The sequence below is a fragment of the Mustela erminea genome, chromosome 2 (assembly GCF_009829155.1).
Source record: "Mustela erminea isolate mMusErm1 chromosome 2, mMusErm1.Pri, whole genome shotgun sequence".
Classification (NCBI taxonomy): Eukaryota; Metazoa; Chordata; class Mammalia; order Carnivora; family Mustelidae; genus Mustela; species Mustela erminea.
In genome coordinates this window covers 118,295,792-118,309,605 of record NC_045615.1, presented here as the reverse complement: position 1 = coordinate 118,309,605, position 13,814 = coordinate 118,295,792, and the positions used below count along the sequence as shown (strand labels likewise).

Here is a 13,814-nt window from a genome sequence, read left to right as displayed (position 1 = left end):
GCTCCGATTCCCCCAGACTTACCCTGTCACAACAGGCGCCATCTTCCACAAACTCTCGCCAAAACTCCAACCCTCGCGAGATTCCCCCTGACGCCTTCCCTGGTCCCTCTCCCCCGCCCCTTCCCTTTTTCCTCACTCCTCGATTCCACCCAGCCCCCGCGCTTCTTTCCCCTCGCAGCCACCGCGAAGAGCCAGACGCCTCGCGCCGCCCGCGGAGTAGGGGATCCTGCTCGCTGCCTTCCCTGGAAACCTACCCAAGCGATGGAGCATGCGCAGGCGGCTCCTCTGCGGGCGAGCCCTCAGTGTGGTCCATGGGGAGTGCTCCGGTTATCCGGGTTTTGGGACGCGCCCTGAGGGACGTACGTGGAGACTGAGGAAAACCGGAGGGGATTACAACGGGGACGGGGAATGGAGGGGTCAGGAGGCGGGGCCGAGGGGAAGGGAGGAGGGGTCCTGGGAAAATCTGCCGCGTTTCACAGGCCTAGATGAAACACCTCCTCAAATGGGTGTTTTCCAAGTGGCTTCCCGCTCACTCTGGTTCCCAGCCCTTTTCATTCATTCAGACGTTCATTGGACACCTCCCTTATGCTAATGTCGGCGATAGATGCCGGAGCTACAGAGATGCCTGGAGTTCGGCGACTGACAAACCTAGAAGTGTCTTCGCTCTATTCGAACCCCCGTGCTTGCGCACAGACGAGATGACAACGTGGGCTGACCTGTCAGAGCTCTGTAAATGGAAAACTTTTGCAGTTGAACTCTGTGCACTTAGATTTCTTCTCCTTGGGTGTGAAATGAGGTCAAGACAAGGCCTCTGGCAAAGACACCCCTACTGTCCACCTCGTATATGCATGCCAGAGCGCTGCGTAGTTTTCTCTAGAGGTGAAATCTGCGTTGGAATGGGGCCCGCACCCGCACTCAAACCACGGGTGGCCCTGGGGCAGAGAGCTGCCTGCTGTGTGAGCCTCCTTAGCACCTCATCGCCGTCCCCAGCCGTGTGTGAACGCAGGTGGAATGGGGACACACACTGCCCGGGTCCTTCCGTGGGCCTGGCACAGTCGAGGACACTGGTCGCTGCCGGAGACGCACTTCAGGCAACCTAAGCCTGGAAACCCCGGGGCCAACTTGGTCCGTCTGGGCATTTAATAGAAAGAAGGGCCCGAATCCTGACCCCTCCTTCCTACCTGCCACATCCCTTTCTCCACCCTCGCCACCCCAGCCAGCCTTGCCCTTTCAATTCCTAGAGATTCCCAGATCGAGCACTGCCTCCAGTAGGGAGCCCCAAAACCCGGAGAACTGGAATTCTCTGCCGGAGACCTGCTGAAGACGCCGCAGGATTGGCGCGGCACACACGAGCGGCACTGCGCATGTGCCCAATGCGGGCAGCCCAGTCAGTCTCACGCTACACCTCCTTCCCACCGCCTTCCACTACTCAACTCAGACACAACACGGGCCGTGGGAAATTTCCTAAACCTCGCGAGAACGCGCCCACTGTTGCCTATGCTTTCGCCCCCAAATCTCGCGGAGCCCAGGCGGGACAGGTGTTTGTCTAGTGGAGCTCCCGGCGCTGTTCGTGCCGCGCGTGCCCGGGCGGCTGGCGGCGGGCGGCGGGCAGCGGGTGCGGGCGGGGTGGGAAGGGAGGGACTTGCCGCGGAGGCGGGGCGGGTGGGCGCGTGGCCGGGAGCTCTCGGCGGAGGGCCGCTGGAAGGGGGCAGGAGGTCTTGCACACACACGCCGCGTGACACTTTGTGGGAGAAAAATGGGTGGCGGGATGGGCGGGCTGTAAAGAAGAAGGGGAAGCCAGGAGATGAGAAACTCCTTGGTGCAGATGGTAAGAGGTCAGACTGTAGGGCAGAAGGAGCCCCAGGCCGAGCCCCCGGGGAGGTTTCCTGTCGCCTTCCTCGAGCCTGGTACTTTCCTAAAGTGTGTTTGACGCCGCGCCCCCTGCCTCCGGGAGCTGACGGTCCCAGTGTCGGGTTTGAGTCATCTCTCTGAGTCACCTAGTCTGGCCACCACTTTAACTTGGTTTGAAACAAGTTCGGATTTCCTTACCTACTCTCTTCTAGCATTTGGTTTTCTTTCTGGTTTTCTTTCTGATCTACCCGCTGGCATCGCGAGTGGAATAGATAAAAAATACAACTCTCTGCGCTCATGCATTGTAGCCCCGTATAGATTCCGCCCCCCACCCTTCAAGGGCACAGTTTAAAAATTTATTTCCCCTAATCTCTTACTAGCATTTTGAAATAATTCCTATATATGAGTTTCTGTTCTTGTGTTTTGTTTTCCTTTCCTCCCGCTAATAAGAGTTAAAATACTGGCTTTTTTTCCCCTTCACTTTCCATGTGTTTGCTGAAATATTCATTCCATTTTAGGTATTGTTTCATCAGATGCTTTTAGCTACGACTGCTTTGTGTATCCTTCTTTTTGAATTATTTATTTGTCCACTGAATTCCTGGTTACAGTCTTCAATCAGGCACATTTCAGATTGCCCTGGTGTGGTTCCTTTACCAGCCCAGCCTGGCATTTCCTAGGAGCTGGGGGCTCACAGACCCACAAATGTGGAATTGAATTGAGTTTTGATTTTTGGAGGACAGTGAGTCCCCTAATAGAAGCTCATGTTCTACTGGATATGAAGCGGACAGGAAATCAGGTTTTCGAGTCGTTTTCAACGTTTTTAGTTATGTGTGTTGATGTGTGTGTGTGTGCATTTTCCTATCCCTTTGATTAAATATTTCACAGAGGGGAAAAAAAAAAAAAGATGTAAGGACATTTAATACAATAGCTCCCTGCAAATTTGCTTTGGAATGGGATAGCTCAGGAGGACAATGCCCAAGGGCAGTATTCTGTAGAGTCTTCATCCCAAGAAGACAGGTCAGTCATAGTCTAGTCCAGGCCATTAATTTAACTTGGAACCCTGGTCATCTGAGAACCCCAGCTTATTCAAAAATATAAAACATTAAAAAGGGAAAATGGAAGAAAAGGATTAAGTGTGCAAGAAGAAAAACATTGACCAAATGAAATTATTTCCTTGGTCCTATTTGCTAGAAAATTATTTTTTAATAGAAATGATGGACTTGGCCTACCATCTCAGTAGAATTAACTGCAGAACTGTCAATACTTATTCCAATCATTGGGTAACACTGAACTTACAAGCAAGTCCAGACAGCAAGTTTAGGGTCCCTACCACTTCATGTCAGGCAGGATCTTTAGTGGTTTAAGAAGCTAGATAATGCAGAAACCTCAGGGGACTCCCTGGCTAACAGTCACAGACCAGTTGCTGTGTAATTCTAGGATAGATCTATGAGTTTAAGGGCATTCCAGTACAATGGAAGGAGCACCTAACTCTTGACTGATGGATGCTAGGAAACCTTACAGAGCAGACTGTTGAACTGATTCTTAGTAGAGGGGGGCTTGAGAGGACCATCAGAGAAGGAAGAAGCATGAGAAGCACAGGAAGCAACATGTTCAGGCTCTGAGGTGTGAAAGAGTATCTTGTACTCAGGGGAACTCCAGGTGGGGGGTTGGTGCATGTAGAAGCAGGGGGTAGGCATCCTAAGCGGGGTCACAAGAAGAATCTGGAGAAAGGTCCTCAAAACTTGGCATCAGAATCCCATGTCCCCCTCCCTAAGATTCTAAATGAGTAAATCTGGGCTGAAGCCTGGGAACAGGCATTTCTGGCAGGCTGTAGCAGGCTGATCAGGGATTCTGAAGCAAACTGTCCATGAGCCAAACTTGGAGAATTTTTAAACAATAAGCAAGATACTAAATACTAAAAGGAGTGAATTTCAGAGCCCCTGAGTGTATGTCCAGTGGGCATGTGAAGGAGTTAGTGGCAGTAAATAAGCACATTCACGAAGGGAGCATGCTTTGCTGGCCTGGCCGAAACCGTTTCAGTGATACATTTCAACATTGCTCTTATTCAAATATTAAGTTACCCCATCTTCTATTTTTTTTTTTTAAGATTTTATTTATTTATTTGACAGAAGGAGAGAGATCACAAGTAGGCAGAGAGGCAGGCAGAGAGAGAGGAGGAAGCAGGCTCCCTGCCTAGCAGAGAGCCCGATGTGGGGCTCGATCCCAGGACTCTGGGATCATGACCTGAGCTGAAGGCAGAGGCTTAACCCACTGAGCCACCCAGGCGCCCCATACCCCATCTTCTATTAAAGAGGCACAGTAAAACATTGAATATTTTCTGGGCAGCCTCATAATGAAAAACACGGGCTCTGGCACCACGATGCACGGGCTCTGACTCTAATACCTCGGACAAGTTACTCCCTATTGTTAATGCACGAGTTTCCTCTCCTACAAAATGTAGATAATAGCCCCTGATTCACAGGGTTTTCAGGGGGATTCAAGATGTTTATTACGTCATGAGGATTCAAAGTGTTGATATCTAAATCACACAGAATACCTGTCACATAATTGCTGTGGTAGTATTAGTTTTTATCATTATTATTTTTATTTAATAAATCCATAAGTTGCATTCATCTAATAAAGGTATTATACATGCTTTGCAAGAATTGTCAACACTTCAAAAATCAGTATTTAAGTTGCTGAATACAGTGATGATTTTATCCAGGTTGGCATTAATCCATTTCTTTACCCTATCCTACTCAGAAATAGCAGGATCACTATTATTTTTATTCAATGTTAAGAGGTGCACATGTCCCAAAAGGTTGAGAAACCTGCTGTATATAGCCAATGAGAGCTTCTTGGACTGTAAAGCAGGGTTTGGTGTAATTGGATCATGAGGTAGCTGTATGCCTAAGAAAGGCTGACTGACAACTCATATTAGAAATTAGGCTCCTGGGTGGCTCAGTCATTGGGCGTCTGCCTTCAGCTGAGGACACGATCCTAGAGTCCTGGGATGGAGCCCCACATCAGGTTCCCTGCTTGGTGGGAAGCCTGCTTCTCCCTACTCCCTCTGCTTGTGTTCCCTCTCTTGCTGTCTCTCTTTCTCTGTGTCAAATAAATAAATAAAATCTTTTAAAAAAAGAAAGAAAGAAAGAAAGAAATTAGGAAGTTATGGGGTGTCTGGGTGGTTCAGTCGGTTAAGTGTCTGTCTTCAGCTCAGGTCATGATCCCAGGGTCCTGGGATTGAGTTCCCCCTCTCCTACTCCCCCCACTTGTGTTCTCTCTCTCTCTCCCCCTCTTTCTTTCTGTCTGAAATAAATAAATAAATCTTTTTTAAAAATCAGGAACTTTTTCATAGAAAGAAAATACCATATGATTTCATGCATATATGGAATTTAAGAAATAAGATAGATGAACATGGGGGAAGGGAAGGAAAAATAAGATGAAAACAGAGAGAGGAAGACAAACCATAAGAGACTCTTTAACTATAGGAAACAAACTGAAGGTTGTTGGAGGGAGGGTCGGTGGGGGGATGGGGTAATTGGGTGATGGGCATTAAGGAAGGCGCTTGATATAATGAACACTGGGTATTATATGCAACTGATGAATCTCTAAATTCTACCCCTGAAACTAATAATACAGTATATGTTAACTAAATTGAAATTAAATAAAAAATAAGAAAAAAAGAAATTAAGAACTTTTACCCCAGATAAATTTTTTTCTTTTTTCTTTTTTTTTTATTTGTTTATTTGAAAGAGAGAGCATGACCAGAGGAGGGAAAAACTGACTACAGACTCCATGCTGAGCAGGGAGCCTGATCTCAATCCCAGAACCCTGGGACCATGACCTAATACAGAGGAAGATGCTTAATTCAGTCCCCCCAACACCCTACTCCAGAAAAAATTTCTTAACTTGTGGTTTTCATTCATCTTTATAAGTGTGAATCCCCCCTTCTTTAATAACAGTCTCCCCACTGTTTTCTACTACATATTAATCAAGGTTAATAAAGTGTGCAGGGGATTGAAAAAATGTCAAGGATTCCATTAGACTATGTAATTCTAGAAGGAAAATAAGAATTAAGAGAAATAAAGAGGGGAAAAAAGGAAAGAGAACACTGAAAATGAGTCATGGGGTGGGCTTCAGGAGAACTTGAGGAACAAAAATAAATATTCACTCTTTTTTCCAGTTGTGTTTGATTTTCACAGGATTCTTAGGCCCTGGGAATTTGATTTTCTTTCTTCCTTCCTTCCTTCCTTCCTTCCTTCCTTCCTTCCTTCCTTCCTTCCTTCCTTCCTTTCTTTCTCTTTCTTTTTGCAGGTCCAAAGCTTTACATACTTGCTAATATGTGCAGCAGTTCAAGAAGGTAAAGAGAAAAAGAACGGGCCATTCACTCAAGTGATGTGGAACGTGAATGGAATCAAATGCACTTTTAGTATGTACAAATCTAATATTTTGTCAAAATTCTTCATAGCTAATGTAACTGGAAGAAAATCCTTCCATTTGTGATTCATATGCCTTGTTCTTTTCGGGATATAAAGAGGATAAAGTCAGTTTTATAAAAAATGACAAAATGACAACACTGTACAAAGTAAGACAATGCCACATGAATCATAAAATACCAGTTATTTGTTTACAAGGGAATATATATAAATTTTGATTTCCTGAACTTTTCCCTTTGTCATGTACCCTATACTGCAGTGGTTTTCGGTTCTCTGTTGAGCACCCATAGTTAAAAAGACAGCCGGGATATGAAGGAAAAAGACAGCACGGGACCAACTCTACCATGGACAGTAGGCACTCTGTCAATGTTACTTCTTTAGGAAATTCGGTCACCCATACTGTTGTTCAGTTTGGTTTTCTTTTGTTTGTTTGTTTGTTTTGCTTTTTCTGTTAGATGGACTAGTACTACCTCCCTTAGGGATTTGCTGCACAGATCAAACTAGATAATTATATAGATGATTAAATGAAAAAAATTGTTTCTCAATAAGTTCATTGTATTTATTTTTGATTGGCACATTTATTTGTAAAAATTTGACTATGGTTATATAGGAAATCAAGAGAACAGAAAAAGATCCCTATGTTTTTCTCCTCTGGCCTGTGTTACCATTAACCTTGGGCCTTATCAGTTTTTCAAAGAAAGCTTACCAGAAAGGCTTTACTCTTTGCATCTGTGTTACTTTGTGTCACAGATAGTGTAATGATAAGTATCAGCTGGTAGATATGACCTTTGTGGCTAGCACCCTTGTCCAAAATAGACTAAGATCAACTTTGGAGCCGTCTATTCGAGCACTGGCAAATAGTGAGAGATATCAACTCCTATCTTGTGAAAAACCTAGCTGTGTCAGAGACAGTTGATTAACTACGAATACCCTGGAACATCATAATCAAAGGTGTACATTGTCCCTTTTAATAATTACCATTATATCAGGATGTCCATATTTTTTATTTTAAATATTTTAAAAATCGTAATTATGTCAACATGTAAGAATCAAAAAAAAAAAGATCTTGTGAAATTACTGCGGGAAAAAGCTATCTAAGATACTTTTTAATTTTTAGGCGATTAATAAATGTTGAGTATGGGCTTAATTTTATGTGAGAGGTATGTTTGAAAAGTTTCATCTCAATCTCATAATGATGTACTTAATTTGTAAAGGGCATTTAGAGAAACTCTGTATTTAAAGGTATCTTTAAAGACTTCATGTTAGGGACATCTGTCTAGCTCAGTCAGTAGAGTGTGTAATTCTTGACCTTGGGGCTATGAGTTTGAGCCCCATGTTGGGTATAGAGTCTACTTAAAAATAAACAAACAAATAAATAAATAAATGTCAACATGTGTTTTTAAGAAACTAAATAAAAAATTTAAAAAATAAAGACTCCATGTTATGATTATAACTGGTATTGTTGTGTATGTAGTTTTTGTTACTTAAATGATTATTTAACTAAATTCTATCATGATTAATATCCTGTGAAAGCTAAAATAAGTTAAGTTATATTAAGGTATTGTGAATATCCCACTAGTGGAAAAAACATTTCTCAAGATCTTAACTACAAATTGCCTCCCATCTAAGTACTTTGGAAAGATTTGGAAACTTATGCATGCTGCTTCTTCTTTTTTTTTCTCTCCCAGCTTTCCAAACACTTGGCTTAAATTTTACCCTCAGAGTTACTTTTGACTTCAGTGAGAGTTATAAACTATCGTCTGGGAGAAGCATTTGGCTCCCACTTTTCAAGTCTAAGGTTCTCCAGAAATGTTCTTATGAAATGTGAGTCTGATTTTCACCACACAGTTTTACCTACATAGCATCATATTTTCCTTCACCAGCAAACACTAAGTATTTTATTTTTAACTTAGCAAAGCTATATCTGTATTTGCATGGTACTTTCCAAGTTTCCGAAATAGGCAACAAATCAAAGAATCTAGGCAAAAAAAGGACTTAAGAACTGAAAGATAACTTCTGAAAAACAGATTACGTACAGAAGCATTTAGTTTTATGCAATAGAGGATTTTTGAAAAGTTGTATGCCAATGTAACATGCAGGCAAACAGCTTTCTATTTAAAGGGATACTATGATATGCAATTTATGAATCAACGGAAAATATAATTGAATCGACCCTGTCCCATGCCTTCTCATAAATATCATCTCAATCAGTCCTCAGGACAAAGAGGAGGGAGGGGATTTTATTCCCGGTGTTTTGTTTGTCGGTGTTTTGTTTGTCGTTTGTCTGTTTCTTTTAAGGTGGGGGCAGAGAGAGAGAGAGAGAGAGAGAAGCAGCAGAGGGACAGGAAGAGAGATAATCACAAACAGGCTCCACGCCCAGCACAGAGCCCAAAATGGAGCTTGATGTCACAACCCCGAGATCATGACATGAGCCAAAATTAAGAGTCGGAAGCTTAACTGACTGAGCCACCCAGACACTCCTTTATTCCTGTTTTTACAAATGAGGTTCAGAGAGCATTACTTACACAAGTTATACCTCTAGAAGTGGAGTTAGACTGTCAGTGAAGTTTTTTTACTATAGAAATTAAAATGATTTTATTATTACAACCTGTTAGAGAATATCTTATGTCAAATACTCAGTAGCTGATTATAATTTTAATAACTTATTAATTAAAATACAAATGATAATGAATTCAAAAAGATTTATTTTTAAATAGCCATTTATATGAACTAGTGAATGGCTAAGAGTGGGTAGCCAAAGAAAGGAGACCCAATACCCTTGTAGATTTTTTTGGTGTAATTATTATTTTATTTTATGTGTAAAGATTTTTATTTACTTATTTGACAGAGAGATAGAGAGCACAAGTGGGCAGAGCAGTAGGCAGAAGAAGAGAGAGAAACAAGGCTCTCCGCTGAGCGGGGAACTTGACGCAGGGCTTGATCCCAGGACCCTAAAATAATGACCTGAGCCAAAGGCAGGCACTTAACTGACCGAGCCACCCAGGTGCCCCAAAGTAGGATTATTCTTTTAAAAAGTAATTTACCAAGGACACCACAAGAAAAACACTAAATATAGACACAAAATCCTCAACAAAATACAGATGGTCCTTACCTTAAGACGATTCAACTTACAATTTTTTTACTTTATGATGGTGTAAAAGTGATACACATTGGGTACAACCCATACTTCAGATTTTGAATTTGATCTTTTCCCAGGCCAGCGATACATGGTATGATACTCTCTTAAGATGTCGTGCACTGGCAGCAAGAAGCAGCTCACAATCAGCCACGCAATCACAAGGGTAAACAACTGATACACTTAGAACCAGTCTATGCCCATACAATCATTCTGTTTTTCACTTTTAGTATGGTAGTCAATAAATTACAGGAGATATTCAATACTTTATTATAAAGTAGGTTTTTGTTAGACGATTTTGCCAGCTATAGGCTAATGTAAATGTTATGAGCATATTTAAGGCTAAGCTGTAATGTTTGGGAGGTTAGGTGTATTAAATGCATTTTTGGCTTATGGTATTTTCAACTGATGTTGGATTTATCTGGATGCAACCCCATCATAAATCAAAGAAGATCTGTACTAGCAAACACCAAGCAAACCAGGAATAGAAGGAAACCTGTTCCACCTAATAAAGGGCATCTATGAAAAATCCAGAACCAATATCATATTTAAAGGTAAAAGACTGATGTTTGTACACTAACATCAGGGAGAAGGCAAAGATTTCCATTCTTAACCACTTTTATTCAACATTGTACTGGAGGTTCTAATCAAATACTTTGGCAAGAAATTTAAATAAAAAACAACTAGATTGGGAAAAAAAGCAAAAACGGGGTGCCTGTGTAGATCAGTTGGTTAAGCGTCTGCCTTTGGCTTAGGGCATGACCACGGGGTCCTGGGATCAAGCCCCACATCAGTTCCCTGCTTAGCAGTGAGTTTGCTTGTCTCTCTCCCTCTACCCTCCCCTCGCTCATGCTCTCTGTGTCTCTCTCTCAAATAAAAAAATAAATAAAATCTTTAAAAAAGAAAGAAAAGAGCAAAACTATTTTTATTTGCACATGACATGATCTTATAGAACATTCTAAGGATTCCACTAAAAAAGTATTGGAACTAAAACAGAAGTCTGGCAAGGTTGTAGGATGTAAGATCAATATACAAAAATTTATTATATCTCTATATATTTGCAATGGACAAATGAAAAATAAAATTGAGAAAACAATTCCATTTACAATAGCATTAAAAAGAATAAAATACTTAGGATAAATTTAATTTTAAAAAGTTCAGTTCTTATGCTCTGAAAACTACGAAACATTGTTGAAAGAAATTTAAAAAGATCTAAATAACTGGAAAGGCATCTCATGCTTGTGGATTCAAAGAATGATTATCAAGATGGCAACACTCCCAGATCTGTAGAGTCAACATAGAAACTATCCAAATCCCAACTGTCCACTTTGCAGAAATTGACAAGCTATTCCTAAAATTCATATGGAAATTCAAGGAAACCAGAGTAGCCAAAACAATCTTGAAAAAGGACAAAGTTGGAAGATTTACACTTCCGCTTTTCAGAACTTACTACAAAACTGTAGTAATCAAGGCTATGTGGTATTGAAATAAAGTAGACATACAAAGCAATAGAATTAGAACGAGAGCAGACATAAGCCCTCACATTTGTGGTCAATTAATTTTCCAACATCAGTGTCAGAGCAATTTAATGGGGAAAGAAATAGTCTTCAACAAATGGTGTTGGGATAACTAGATAACCACAGGCAAAAGAGTGAAGTTGGGCCAGAACTTCACAACGTATATAAAAATGTCCTTGAGATCAGAGACCTAAATGGGGGGTGGAGAGGAAAGTGACTGCTAAAACTGTAAAACCCAGAAGAAAGCATTAAGGTAAATATGCATGACCTTGTACTAGGAATGGTTTCTTAATCAACAAAAGTATAAGCAATGAAATGCCCCAAAAAACAGATAAATTCATTTCATCAAAACTAAACTTCTATGCTTCAAAGGACACTCTCAAGAAAGTGAAAAAGACAACCCACAAAGTGGAATAAAATATTTGCATATCATATATCTGATAAGGATCTAGTATCCAGAATATAGAAAGATATACAAATAGATACACAATTCTTAAACTGACTAAGAAAAACTACAACCCAATTTAAAAACAGGCAAATGATTTAAATAAACATTTCTCCATAGAAGACATGGAAATGATCAATAAGCTCATGGAAAAATATTCAACATCATTAACCATCCAGGAAATGCACATCAAAACCACAATCTGATACCATTTCACACCCACTAGGATGGCAGTAACCAAAAAGACAGATAAGACAAATGTTGGCAAGGAGGTACAAAATCAGAACTCTCACACATTAATGTGATGGAAATATGAAATGATGAAGTCACTTTGAAAAACAGTCTGCCAGTTCCTCGAATGGCTAAAGGTAAACCCAGCAATCCCGCTCCTAACTGGACGGCCAAGAGAAATGAGAATATATGTCCACAAAAAAGCTCATATGTGAATAGGCATGGCAGCATTATTCATAATAGCCAAAAACTAGAAACAACCCGAATGTCCATCAACCGATGAATGATTAAATGAAATGTGGCATATCTATAACATAAAATACTAAAAGACTGCAAAAAGAAATGAAGTACCAATACCACAACATGGATATATCTTGAAAATATGCCATATAAAAGGAGTCACAAAAGTCCCATATTGTATAATTCTGTTTATATAAAATATCCAGAATAAACAAATCTAAAGGTATAAGAAGTAGTTAATAGTTGCCTAGGGCTAGGGAGTAACGGGTGAGGGGTGACTGCTAATGGATGAAGGACTTCTTTGGGAGGGACGAAAATGTTCTAAAACTATGGTGATGATGGCACCGCTCTGAATATACTAAAAACCCTTGAATGTTCACCTTTAAATGGGTCAATTAGATGGTATGTGCAATGTGTCCCAATAAAACTGTTAACCCAAAAAAAGGCAGAAAAAAAATCAAAATGTAACTTACTCAATTACGTGGTAATTTTTGTCTTAGCCATATGCTGATATAAATGTTCGAGTGCAGGCAAATAAATAAAAAACTCCATAGAAAATTAGGGAATAATCATCACTGTGTCAGTTGATTTACCCTCTAGCTTCATTTCACAAGAGGACTGATCCTATTTTAAGATAAAAATCATAGTTGAAATGATTGCGTACCAACTTAAATCCAAGGACGTCCTGCACAGGATGATCCCATCTGATCCTCCCACACCTCAGAAGAGGACTCCTCTCAACCTCTTTAAGAGCTAAGGAAGCTGTGGCCCAGAGAAAGTAAGTACTTTTTTTTTCCTTATCTCAGTTAGAGATAGAGCTAGAATGGGAATGCTGGGGGCGCTTCGGACATTTCCTATAACCTGTCCTATGCTAGGCCTGCTGGGTCACTTTCTCTTTCATTACTGTTGGTGGATTAAGATCCTAAGGCTGAGACTTGTAGGGTAATTACATGATAGGTATGTTAATATTACCTGGAGAACCTAAGAATTAGGAGGCCTGGGGAGTTGTGGAGGGTTGGAGTTGGAAATGGAACTTCCTTATTTTCAAATGTGCAGGAAAGGATGAAGGAACTGAAAAGAAAATCCCCACAGTTTCTTCCAGCTCTGAAGTTCAGTCAGTTTAAGCCTCCAACTGAATGGCGCTGAAGGTACCCGGAATACAGGTCATTTCTTTCCTCTCCTGACTTAGTCTTGTCCCAGGATCCATGACTGAAGTGTCTCTCTCAGGGCTCCAATGACTACAACTTCATCAGGAAGTGTGTTTCAGATTTTTTCCCCTTAGTTGCACTCTGCTGGCAAAATGCATGCAAGAATTATCTTGGCAAATTTATTTCTTCTATGCTTGTTTAGAAAAATTATTCTTAGGATACATATTTAATTTCAGGCTAGATACCACGTCTACATCTTGTCCTTTGCTAAAATTGCCTTTCAATATGTGACAAATTGTAAAAACCAATTTTAAAATATTTTGATTATTTTTAGAATAAATAATATGTACACAAGGAACAAAATTTAAAATTTATAGTAGTGAATGTGCATGGAGTTGCCAGATCTAGCACATAAAAATACAGGACACAAGTTAAAGTACAGTTAAATTTCAGATAAACAATGAATAAATTTTTAGTATGAATTTGCTCCACCCAGTATTTGGGACATATTTGTACTAAAAATTATTTGTTATTTATCTGAAATTCAAACGTAAGTGGGTATCCTGCATTTTAGCTGGCAACACTCAATGGCAGAGAAAAGCAAAAATCCTTCTGGGGGCGCCTGGGTGGCTCAGTGGGTTAAAGCCTCTGCCTTTGGCTCAGGTCATGCTCCCAGGGTCCTAGGATGGAGCCCTGAATTGGGCTCTCTGTTCAGTGGGGAGCCTGCTTTTCTCTCTCTTCTCCGCCTGCCTCTCTGCCTACTTGTGGTGTCTCTCTCTGTCAAATAAATAAATAAAATCTTAAAAA

The 13,814-nt window shown here is 40.8% G+C and overlaps 1 protein-coding gene across 4 annotated transcripts in view; it reads right to left on the bottom strand.

Annotated features, from left to right (window-relative positions):
* Positions 1–13,814, bottom strand: part of RBPJ (recombination signal binding protein for immunoglobulin kappa J region) — a 215,192-nt gene that overhangs the window by 105,667 nt on the left and 95,711 nt on the right. For 2 of the 4 annotated variants that reach the window (XM_032334029.1, XM_032334028.1), the window contains exon 1: positions 23–248. The exons of 1 other annotated variant lie outside the window; for it this stretch is intronic. Coding sequence is in view for 2 of the 3 variants with exons in the window: in XM_032334028.1 (XP_032189919.1) it covers positions 23–42 (20 nt within the window). In the remaining variant the exon portion in view is untranslated. One more of the 4 variants, XM_032334030.1, reaches the window with a different exon arrangement.